The sequence below is a fragment of the Astatotilapia calliptera genome, chromosome 8 (genome assembly GCF_900246225.1).
Source record: "Astatotilapia calliptera chromosome 8, fAstCal1.2, whole genome shotgun sequence".
Lineage (NCBI taxonomy): Eukaryota > Metazoa > Chordata > Actinopteri > Cichliformes > Cichlidae > Astatotilapia > Astatotilapia calliptera.
Genome location: NC_039309.1, coordinates 12,258,300 through 12,270,588, shown reverse-complemented (window position 1 = coordinate 12,270,588; position 12,289 = coordinate 12,258,300). Strand labels below are relative to the sequence as shown.

The 12,289-nt window shown below is 40.8% G+C and overlaps 1 protein-coding gene across 2 annotated transcripts in view; it reads left to right on the top strand.

Moving 5' to 3' along the window:
* The window catches only part of LOC113028360 (vinculin), a 28,111-nt gene extending 16,602 nt beyond the window's left edge, over positions 1–11,509 (top strand). The window contains exons 4-21 of one of the 2 annotated variants that reach the window (XM_026178569.1): positions 492–600; positions 790–912; positions 1,022–1,182; positions 4,056–4,146; positions 4,287–4,434; positions 4,968–5,121; positions 5,216–5,391; positions 5,883–6,073; positions 6,919–7,118; positions 7,448–7,576; positions 7,716–7,865; positions 8,016–8,124; positions 8,217–8,519; positions 8,604–8,728; positions 8,844–9,029; positions 9,354–9,557; positions 9,666–9,770; positions 9,872–11,509. In XM_026178569.1, coding sequence (XP_026034354.1) covers positions 492–600; positions 790–912; positions 1,022–1,182; positions 4,056–4,146; positions 4,287–4,434; positions 4,968–5,121; positions 5,216–5,391; positions 5,883–6,073; positions 6,919–7,118; positions 7,448–7,576; positions 7,716–7,865; positions 8,016–8,124; positions 8,217–8,519; positions 8,604–8,728; positions 8,844–9,029; positions 9,354–9,557; positions 9,666–9,770; positions 9,872–10,018 — 2,811 coding nt within the window. In that variant the 3' untranslated portion in view covers positions 10,019–11,509. Of the gene's footprint in view, positions 1–491; positions 601–789; positions 913–1,021; positions 1,183–4,052; positions 4,147–4,286; positions 4,435–4,967; positions 5,122–5,215; positions 5,392–5,882; positions 6,074–6,918; positions 7,119–7,447; positions 7,577–7,715; positions 7,866–8,015; positions 8,125–8,216; positions 8,520–8,603; positions 8,729–8,843; positions 9,030–9,353; positions 9,558–9,665; positions 9,771–9,871 lie in introns of both variants that reach the window. The other variant, XM_026178567.1, reaches the window with a different exon arrangement.
* Positions 11,510–12,289: the final 780 nt, after the last annotated feature.

Sequence of the window (12,289 nt, the reverse complement as noted above, 5' to 3'; positions counted from 1 at the left end):
ATAGTATCTATTCCGGCCTTCCTCTTGGGTACTGTAGGCAGAGACGTAGATAAATATACTGTACGTGTACAGAAACACTTCTTATATCTCAAATCAGACGGGAATATCATCTGTCATGCCCATCTATCTTTTCCTCTCAGGGACAGAGAGTGAAATGAAAAAAGTTGCAGGTCAGCACTCTGGATGCAGACATCAGGCATCCCAGTCCTGTCTGCAGCAGTCAGCAGGAGTCATCATTCAGCACTGCAATCATGTTTTCCGGTAGAGCTCAGGGATCACCCTGCATAGTGTAGTGGTGACTCCAGCAGTTCACATAAAGCTGGAGTGAAGCAGCACAAAGAAGTTGGAATGTCAGTTGGCCGTGTTATCAGAGTGTAATTGGAGGGAATGTGAAAGGGGTGTGTGAATGTGTGTTTGCATGATCACTTGTTTTATTTGTCTTTGAATTAGATTAAGTAGTTGTTTTCTTTTTTTTCTTACTGTTCTCATAGGTTCGCAGAATAATCCGTGTGTGCAGAGGCATCCTGGAGTATTTGGCTGTGGCAGAGGTGGTGGAGTCTATGGAGGACCTGATCACATATACAAAGAACCTGGGACCAGGTCGGTTTTCCAGTACAAGCTTACTTAGCCGAAGTCTTAACTAGACAGCGTGTAAAAATAACATTTTGCTGTGTTAGTTGACAGATTCAGAAGTTGTTTTTGCTGTGTAATCATTCTAGTGTAAGTGTCAGTTGTGATACCAGTGCAAAATAGTTATTTTTCCAACTCTGTTTTGTTGCCTTTTTCCAGGTATGACGAAGATGGCAAAGATGATAGATGAGCGGCAGCAGGAGCTCACGCATCAGGAGCATCGCGTGATGCTCGTCAACTCTATGAACACTGTCAAAGAGCTGCTGCCCATCCTCATTTCAGGTACTCTTGTTCTTTATAACTGTTACACAAGTCAGTGTTTCTTTAAAAGGGAAGCCATTTTTATTTGGATTATCCGATTTCTTATCGCAAGTTCCGTTTTGTATTTAAGGCATCAAAATTTATGTGACAACCAAGACCTCTGAAAGCCACGGAGTGGAGGAGGCCTTGAAGAATCGTAACTTCACTTTTGAGAAGATGAGTGCCGAGATAAACGAGATCATCCGAGTGCTGCAGCTGACTTCCTGGGACGAGGATGCTTGGGCAAACAAGGTTCGTACAGTATAATTATATGAGTATGAAACTCCACAGAGTCGCTTTTACACAGTAAATATACACGAGTAGCTACAGTCTGTGTGGCTGTTTGAGCTGCTGTGTTTAAACCTGGTTTTTTGTGTGCTTTGGGAAAACAAAGACAGCACCCATATTGCTTCCATGTACTCATAGAAGATCAGCAATGAACTGGAAAGTTCATAAAGTGATGGTAACTCTCAGCTGTATTTTTCCCCCCTTTTAGTAACAAGTGCTTTGTTTCATCACGATGAGACTGTATCAGTTTTGACAGGTGTGAATGAGATTTTTTCATTACAATTAGAAACAAAGTACACATGCCTTAACTTCTCCTCTCTCTTTCTTGTATAGTCGGTTAATGTGTTAGGTTCTTTTATGTTTTTCAGCTCTGCATGTGCAGCTCCTTTTCTATCCCAGGGTCTCTCTAAAATCTCCTTCCTGTGTCACTTCTGTCTATTTTCTGTTGTGGTTCTCAGTCAGTATGTCTAGCTGAACATTTGAATTTATGTCCCTCTTCCTTTCTTTTTACCATTTCTTTCTCCCTTCACCCCCTGTAGAAGGTAAGGCTTGCCTGTGTCGCCCTTTGGTTGTACAGCAGCATGCTTATGAGAGATGAGTGGGCTTTTTGTGCTTTGTAGTGCCTTTGTGTGCTTTTCAGTAGTGAGACTGTTAGGAGGTTAAATTGACTATTAATTAATAAATTCAATTACTATTATCTACTATAGACTGGAGTTTTGTTGATGAAGAGTAAAGCAGGTTGAAGTGCAGAAATGTCTGCCTTTTTTGGGATTTTGTTTGCCTTGCAGTAAGACTTTGTATCAACATCTGTGTGTCCCCCCTCCTCTGTCCTTTAAACCTCACTATAGCCTTGTCTTCAGCTGCTTGGGTTATTGATTGACCTGACTCATGCAGTATTGATTTTGGCATCATTAGGGAGGACTCTGAGTGTTCATCTCTTCTTGCCATGAACATCAGGTTTCTCCTGATGGAGGAGAGCACATAGAAACTCTGATATGGATTTTGTTTTATGAATGGCTAATTGTTTGTTTAATCCAACATGCATAACCACATTTTCTCAATGTTTTTTTTATTTTCATGAACACTAAATATCCGTTGTCATTTAACATCATCAACATAATCAATGGCGTTAATCATACCCCATCTAATTTCTAAATATAAGCTTAAATGAATGCATGTTTGCAAAGCATATCTCTTTCACTTTACTTCACTGGCTTTTTGTACTCATACACATGCACAGACACACACATAGTCAGTTAATGCCAAAGCAGCTGCATGCTGAGCATATTTGAACAATAAAGTAATACACCCACACATCTCCGGTATCATCACTTCACACCTTTTTGCTTGTGTAGACTGTACCTGTTTTTTCTCTTTCCATTTCTAGTCACATTGAATCACATGCATGGTTTTCATCTAGTTGGTTTTGACTAGCTTAAACATACATTACATTTTATTTTATTTATTTTTTTAATCATGGAGGTTGGTTCTGCCTATGTGGTTTGATTTGCTTTGAAACTCTTTACTGAACTCTGTAGTCAGTCTTCATACAGCAGGATATTTTACCCTGAAAAACAAGTTAACTCAAACACTCATCTGATCTGGTCTCACGCTTGGCTCAAGCTCCTGCAGGACTCTGCTTTGATTTGCAGAGTTCTGCAAAGAGAAGGCTCATTGTTGAGTCAGTTGCTGTTGGATAGATTGTTGTATTTCCATCCACTCGGACGGAGATACAATGGAAAATCTCTCGGCTTTATAAAAACGCACACCCTTTGTCGACAAAGGGAAAGAATAATGGAAACGGCATGTTTTTACGTGGCTGAGCGTGACACATTTTAACGATGCTGCATGTGGATTATGCCAAATGTTTATTTAACTCAAATAACTAACAGTTGATCATGACGGTGACAGGGCCTGGAAATTTTCCCTGAAGTCACTGACTCAGTGAGAAGTCCGAGCTTCCAGATCACTTGATTTTTAAACTGAAGTTGCATTTGGTTGCCTTGAGATAGCTGCTTTTGTAGAAACTGAATTCAATTTGATTCACATAAACATTAGTATTTATAGAAAAATAGATTAACTGTTAAAATAAAGTGACTCTAGACAGTAATGTTTTATATGGAGATTCTGCAATAAGAGTAAAATGATTCATGAACTCCTCGTGCAGATTGTAATGCCTGAGACAGCCACGACCAAATGAATTATGTTCTCTGGTTGTCCAGCTGTTCGGTCTGTTCGATATGTTGGCACGGCATTGAGAACTGGAGACTCAAGAGAATCTGATAAAGTTTTGGTCATCACTGGATGTCATATGTTGACATTATGTCTTTCACATAATTAGTCAGACCGCCAGTAGTACAAAAGTCCACAAAATGTCTGTAGAATAAAATGAAATGATGTTGTTTCATATCATAAAGGGCAAAGATTAAGCATGTTGTTCTGCAAAAACAGCACAATTGTTTATTGTTATTCATCTCCATAACTCAGGAGCTGAAAGGAGGATTGTCATCATGTTTTACAGTTGGTTGGTTAGTGACTTGGAGAGACTCTGATCTAGTGAAGATGCCTTGAAACTATGATGATTTGTGCTGCTGGTTTGAATATATGTGTGTTTGTGTGTATCATTCATCCATCAAAATGTGATGTTTCTTTGTTGTAGCATCTATATTTATGGCTCTGACAAAATCGGCATCTTTTTTTTAAACTCTCAACAGTTGATATGTCACAGATATGGATGTAAACTCCAACTTGACTGGTTGCTGCAAGCATATAACAGTGAGGCAGTAATTTTAGTCTTTTTAGCATATTGATATATTCCTTTCTTTCAAAACTCAAAGGACACAGAGGCTATGAAGAGGGCTCTTGGGCTAATCGATTCAAAGATGGCTCAGGCTAAGAACTGGCTGAGGGATCCAAAGGCTCAACCAGGTAATAATCCTTAGTTTCCTCTACGTTAATCCCTTCATTCTGTAGCTAATCACATCCTTATCCTTATGCGTGGCCTAAGTGAATTCAGAGACGTATTTGGTATTTCTGAGTTCATTTATTTGTGTTTTTCCTTTTTCTAGGAGACGCAGGTGAGCAGGCCATCCGGCAGATTCTTGATGAGGCCGGAAAAGTTGGTGAGCTTTGTGCAGGGAAGGAGCGCAGAGATATAGTTGGCACAGCGAAGACACTGAGTCAAATGACAGACCAGGTGTCTGAGATGAGAGCCAGGTAAAGTGCACATTAACAACACTGCTTTGCATTTTTGTGTTGCAGCTGTTGCAAAATAATTGTCCTCCTCTTGTGCACCTTTCTTCAAGTAGTCTTGATTTCTGCTATTGTGCATTTCATGTGTTGATTTGGTGTTTTAGCAATGTGCTCCTTTGATACAGTTGTTTCATTTTCAGTCCTCAAAGGATAAAGGTTGTAATGCAGTAAGCATATTAAAGGGGATTATAGTGTACAGAAGTGGGAGTGATAAGACCTGATAAGAAATGTTATTGTCACCAGAGACCCTGAGTCACACTAGATTAAAAGCAGCTGCCTGGTATTAATCCATAATCCACTTTTAACCTCTGGTGCTGTTACCTCTACGAAAACAGAGATGAGTCTATAAATCAGACATTACGACATTAAGTGTGGAAGTTTTACTTAACCAAATGGGCCATATGGATTAAGCTCTGCAGTAAAAAACAAACAAGTAGATCAAAAGAAGTGCAAATGTGCACTTAATGGAATCTGGGTGTTTTCTTTGTCCATCTCAGAGGTCATGGAGCATCCCCGGTTGCCATGCAAAAGGCACAGCAGGTTTCCCAAGGTCTCGATGTGCTCACAGGCAAGGTGGAAAATGCTGCACGGAAACTGGAGGCCATGACCAACTCCAAGCAGGCCATCGCCAAAAGGATCGATGCTGCGCAGGTGAGTCGTTAGCTCAGAAAACATGGCTTCAGACAGTTCAGTGCAATTTGATGGTTTTGATTATTTTGTGTGCATGTGTTTTGTCTTGTTGCAGAATTGGCTTGCAGACCCTAACAGTGGAACAGAGGGAGAGGAGAATGTCAAGGCGGTGCTCATGGAGGCCAGAAAGATTGCTGACATGTGCGAAGACCCCAAAGAAAGAGATGACATCATGCGCTCTGTTGGAGAGATCGCTGCCATGACTGCCAAGCTGTCTGATCTCAGAAGACAGTAAGTTAAAGACCGGCTGAAAAATGGGACAGCTTTATGCTGGTTTGTTTTTCCACACGTGAAGCGTGAGATTGATGGCTCTGTGTCTCCCTAATCCAACTGATGTGCGTTTACACTTTACTACAGTTGTTCAGATGCTTTTTTCACCCCTTAAATCATTTGCTACTGTCATCATCATCAAATCCCTGCTGTTTACTTTTTGTTGCGAGGAAACGATATTGGTGTTTCTTTTTATGTATGCAGGAAAAAATGAGAAATGTGTACAGTCACGGTTGTCAGCTACCAATTTCATACTATAATTTGACAGTTTGGAGCTGTTCATATGCAGCATTGTACATATGGATGATGGGCTGCACCTGCGATTTTTTTTTTAAGTAAAAAGTTCTCATTTGACCATATTTGTAGGTGAACTCCAGATTTAATAGCGATACAGACCTCATTCCAGCCATAACTTTGTGATAAATTAGGTTGCTGTTTTTAATTCCTTCTAGGGGCAAAGGTGACACGCCTGAAGCCAGAGCTTTGGCTAAACAAATTGCAACAGCTCTGCAAAACCTGCAGTCCAAAACTAACAAGGCTGTGGCCAACAGCAGGCCTGCAAAGGCAGCTGTTCACTTGGAAGGAAAAATCGAGCAGGCACAGCGCTGGATTGACAATCCCACCGTGGATGACAGCGGTGTGGGTGAGTCTGGCTTGCATCCTCTCCAGACTTCCTCATGTCTGTCTATCTCTCACACATTTTATATTCACTCCACTGCTCCCATGGCTTAATTACAGAGTATACAAATTATACACATACTCGACATTCCATTGTTGTCTTATTCCCTGGTTTTGGCCCATCTCCACTTAAACCTGGACAACTTACGTGGTTTTGAACAAAGTTGGAGTGTGCCTGTTCCACAAATATCTACAGTAGTTTCCCGAGAAAAAGCAAACGAGAAATAGAAAGAGACACTGATCTGATTTTTTTAGCAGCTGGGCTGTTTTGCAGCTAGTTGCATGAGATGACAAAGTTCAATGCTGCGATGAGCAGCATCCACTTACCTAGTGCTGAAACTGGAAGTGAAATATTTGGTTTACCACTTTTGTTATTCATCAAAAGAAAATGTGAAAAGCACATTTGTTCCAGCTTCTCAGATGTGCTGACTTGCTTTTCTTCTTTCATTGTAAAATGAATCTTTCAATTCTTTGCCAAACCAAACCATCTACTGGAGCATATTTCTTTGTGTATTAGGATGGACTTTTTTTTTTTTTTTTTACATTTTCAGGGCATTTTTAGAAAAAGAAAAATGGAAAAAACATCCAAAATTAACCCAAAATGAATCTTATTATCTAATAAACTATGTCAGGGATATGTTTTTATCTATATAGCCATTTTGTTATCTGTAGATGCACTATTAAATTAAACATAGAGCTTGTGGATTTATAAAAAGGAATTGTTAACAAAGGTTTACAAAGAAATATCTTTTCTAAGCCAAACTAAATTAAATATGTTGTTATTTGTACTTTTTTTTTTTTTTTTTTTAGGCCAGACAGCCATACGTGGCCTAGTTGCAGAGGGCCACAGGCTGGCCAATGCCCTGCCGGGCCCATACAGGCAGGAGCTGCTAGGCAAGTGTGAGCAGGTAGAGCAGCTCATGGCCCAACTCGCTGACCTGGCTGCCCGCGGTGAAGGGGACTCCCCTCAAGCACGTGCTGTGGCTCAACAGCTCCAAGCAGCCCTGAAGGTAAGACGGCTCACATTCTTCAGTCATTCCCACCCAGGTCTGTAGCTTCTCTGACAGGATTCACTCAGGAATGCAGGCAAACAACCCCCTCTGCTGGTTACCAGGGGTGGAGGAAACTAATGCCCTAAAAGCTTTTTATTTCCCTAAAGCTTACTTAAATGTAAACTTGAATAAAAAACAGTGTAACGTAGTGTTGTAGCCATGATCATATTGTAATATGCACTTCATGCAGCTGCTGAAGCTAAATAAAAACAGATGTGTATCTATAATCTCAGCAAAACTCTGTGTGAGTGCTGGCTGGTTGTAACATTTGTCTGACCTCATCTCAGGATCTGAAAGGAAAGATGCAAGAGGCGATGACTCAGGAGGTGTCTGACATCTTCAGTGACACAACTACCCCCATCAAGTTACTGGCAGTGGCCGCTACCGCCCCGCTCGACGCCCCCAACAGAGATGAGGTCAGCGGCACAGTCACTCTACTACTAACTATGATCTCACTGCAGTGATTCTTTTTCATTTGTATTATATTTATTGGCAGGGTGTTCTGTTGCTTCCAGAAATCATTTTGGATAATTGTTTTTATTTGATCATGTGTAGGTCTTTGACGAAAGAGCTGCCAACTTTGAGAATCACGCCAATAAGCTTGGCACCACAGCCGAGAAGGCTGCTGCTGTTGGCACTGCTAACAAGAGCACGGTGGAGGGAATCCAGGCTGCCGTAAAGTCGACAAGAGACTTAACACCACAAGTATGTTATGGTTGAGTGTTTGTGTTTGTGTCTGCCCTCCACTCCGCCGTGAGCCACAGAGCTTAAGTGTTTCTCACCACTTGAAATGAGTTTTTAGCAGTTGTAAGTAGACTTCCAATTAATGGTTTTTTTTTTTCCCCTTCCTATTAGGTGGTATCTGCTGCTCGCATTTTGCTGAGAAACCCCGGCAACCAAGCAGCATATGAACATTTTGAAACCATGAAGAACCAGTGGATTGACAATGTAGAAAAAATGACAGGTAAGGTGCCGTAAAGACCCTGAAAACGGCTGGAACATCATTTCATATCCTGGTCCTGGTATAACTCCCTGTGGTTCCCTGTGGATGTCTAGGTTTGGTGGACGAGGCCATCGACACCAAATCTCTGCTCGATGCCTCAGAGGACGCCATAAAGAAGGACCTGGATAAGTGCCGTGTGGCGATGACCAATCACCAGCCTCAGATGCTGGTCGCAGGTGCTACCAGTATCGCCCGCAGAGCTAACCGCATCCTCCTGGTAGCTAAACGAGAGGTAGAAAATTCTGAGGATCCTAAATTCAGGGAGGTGGTGAAGGCTGCATCTGATGAACTGAGCCAGACTATCTCTCCTATGGTGATGAATGCTAAGGCTGTGGCTGGAAATATCCAGGATCCAAGTAGGTTTATGTTTCTCACAGGTTTTGTCTTATGTTCATATGGCACATTTTGATTAATGGTCATGTGTTTGTTTTAATTGCCAGGTCTTCAGAAGGGCTTTTTGGACTCTGGTTATAAGATTCTTGGTGCTGTGGCAAAAGTCAGGGAGGCCTTCCAACCTCAAGAACCAGACTTCCCTCCACCTCCTCCTGAACTGGATCAGCTTAATGTAAGTTTTCATATAAGTACAACTTTAGATTTGGAAAATAAATTAAAGCTCCTCTGATTGTTCACAATGATTTGTATAACCGCCTAACCACGATTGTTTTACTGTTTCCTTCTAGCTTAACGATGAGGCAGCACCTCCCAAACCTCCTCTCCCAGAGGGTGAGGTTCCTCCCCCAAGGCCTCCTCCCCCAGAGGAGAAAGATGAGGAGTTCCCTGAGCAGAAGGCTGGTGACATGGTTAATGAGCCCATGATGGTGGCTGCGAGGCAGCTTCACGATGAAGCCCGCAAATGGTCCAGCAAAGTAGGTCAACACTATAAACCCAGCAGATGTGACGATACCAGAGGTTTGCTGATTCCTTTTACATTTAGGTCAATAAGAGCCTAACCTGAGCCCAAGCACATTCTGGTGTTGTGAAAATAATTTCTAAGGAGTTCTAATGACTCTAATTTCATTCGTTTGTTATGAGCGTTCTAAAGATCTTTCTTTGAAACACTAAAAGCAGGTTTCCCTGCCAGTTCGACATACCAGCTTATCAATAATTTACCACAAGAGGAAGTGATAAGATGCATTGCAGAGATGTTTGTTTTTTTTAAACTTTGATTATGTTCTTTCTGTGCCTTGTAGGGAAATGATATCATTGGCGCTGCCAAACGAATGGCCCTTCTCATGGCGGAGATGTCACGTCTGGTGCGTGGAGGCAGCGGAAACAAGCGTGCACTCATCCAGTGCGCCAAAGACATCGCTAAGGCTTCTGATGAGGTCACACGGCTGGCTAAGGAGGTGGCCAAGCAGTGCACTGACAAACGTATCCGGACCAACCTGCTGCAGGTCAGTTTAAGTTGTCTTCATCATGTGGTTCAACCATTACCTCTTTTTCCCAGTTTGCACAGACAGTTTGACGTATTTTTATAAGTAATGTTTCTAATCTCCTTTAAGGTGTGCGAGCGCATTCCCACTATCAGCACTCAGCTCAAAATCCTGTCGACAGTCAAGGCCACCATGTTGGGTCGTACCAACATCAGCGAAGAGGAGTCAGAGCAGGTGAGCAGAGTTTGACATCAGGGTGCCATTTCACTGAATTAACCTCTGAGAAAAGTATCATTCGAATCTCCATTTGTGTCCATTTTCATTTCTCCTTTCAGGCTACTGAGATGTTGGTCCACAATGCTCAGAACCTGATGCAGTCTGTGAAGGAGACTGTCAGAGAGGCTGAGGCAGCTTCCATCAAGATCCGGACAGATGCAGGTTTCACCCTCCACTGGGTCAGAAAGACCCCCTGGTACCAGTAAGAGAAGAGAAGGGCCATTGTTCATGCCGGTCCAGGAGGACTTTGAATGGACAGATACATACTTTACCAGAGTTATGATATCAGTGCCCCACATCCTAATATTGGAAGAGTTTCTCTTGGTCCCACGTCCTGTCTGTAACAGTTGCTGTTCTGATATAATGTAAACGGTGGGACTTTTCAATGTGAGTTATGGCTTATAATCTTACTGGGAACAGCTTTTTTTTTTTTCTAAAGTGTGTAAAAATGTGTTTTTATTTTGAGAAATCCCAGGAATATATATATTTTGATCAGAGGTTAATTTCCTATAATGTGAGGTTAATTGTTTCTGGCCTCTTCTAGCAAACCACAGTAAATTAAATTGAAATCTAACATTATCTCTAGACATTTTTCTATCTTTGTACTGATAATTTTATTGTCGTTATCATCCATTCGTTCTTTCTAGAATAAGCACATGAACCTGGGGAGTTGTTACAAGTACATTATACACATTATACACCTGCGCTGAGTGCATGCATCTATTCAGCAGTATTTTGTCTGTTTACACTATTCTGTATTATGACAACTGAAAGAGAAACACTGTTTTGCTTATGCCGTTGTAGCAGTCTGTATTTGCTTTTGCCAAAGACATCCTGCAACGATTTCAAGTCTTTCTTTGGTCAGCAATACTTATTTGACTTTAAGGGATAGTTTTAAGATGTACCTGACTGAAAGGAAAAAAACTAATTTTAAGAGCCGGCAGAGCTTTTAGGCCTGCATTGACTCATTCAACTCTTTTTGTTTAACACGGTGCGTTGAGATTACATGCAATAAACAGGCTTATGCTACACTATGCGGCTTAATAGCCAAAAAGTTATTACTCTAATCTTCCCAGCAAAGCTTTGCCTTCTTTAGAGAAAGTCATCCAGCCTGTTGTTTTCTTTGTTGTTTTTCACTCAACATTATTGTACGTCTCATATCTTTGTTGTGCACAATCATTTTTGTAATATATGAATAGCACACTTCTTAGGTAGCCAAGGGAAAGTCATACAAGCACAGTGTCTGCAGCTGGTGAAATCTTCTTTTTATATTCTCACGTCTGTCTAAAGATGTCCTGATACACTAAAATTAAATGGCCACTTCTTGGGGCTACAGTAGTTGAAACTTTAAAATATTTGAAGACTATTGGTGTGAATGTCTCATTTTAAGTACCTAATGCCAACTGATGTGCCTTGGGAAATAAACTTTATTTGCAATTGATACAATTTTCATTTTAAGATGTTTTGTATCATTTTGTACCAGGTGTCATTGTGTTGATTTCCTTGAAACACTTGCTGTACATGATTCTTCTTTAAAATGTTCCCGGTTTATGACTTACTTTTAGTCACGTTATGCTCTATGCAAAACTTAGCAGATCTTCAAATTATGCAATGTAGCTGGGGTTAAATGGGCCTGAATGTGGATTTGCTTAGGCATCGTTCACAATTTTGTAATAAAGCATTTTATAGCACTTGGAGGTGTTTTGATCTGTATTTTCTGTTGTTCTGACACACACACACAAGTACTGTACAATAGTTAGATTTATTTTCTGAATTTCATTCATTCTTCTAGAATTATTTATCTTTCCTTTATTAGGAATGTGTTACCAACCAAAGTATTTTATATCAATCATTTTGTATTTTATTAACTCACAAAGGCATTTTTGAATCTCCACAACACAAAATGACCATAATCTAAACACTAAAAAACTTATCAACGTTCAGACAATGCTGGATACTTTGAGGTGTTGTGCTTTAGGGTGACATAACAGCCAACATGTACCCAGTTAACACAATAACATAGGCTGGAACCTATCCCAGCTTTGATGGAGTGAGAGGCAGGCTGCGAGTCCAGTGCAGAGCTAATACAAACAGACGATTATTCACACTCATGCATTTGACCAATTTAGAATCCACAATTAACCCAACATCTATGTCTTTGGACTGTGCGATTAAAGCCAGAAAGACCCTACACAGGCACAGGGACAACATGCAAAACCCACAAAGGACTGACTGGCAGATAATTTCATTTTACGTGTAACTTAACCATTTCAGGGCCTGAAGTCTATCCCGGTTGTTAGTAGTACTTATCTTTCCGGTTGTCAGCAGTTTACAAAGGCTTCATTGAATTTTTTTTATTTAACAAATACACAAAAAACACTATTTCTGCCAACCATATCTTTGATGTGCATTTTTACACAGATGACACAACTTCATATACAGCTAGCTTGTTCTGTAAATGGCTTATATTTTCTTTT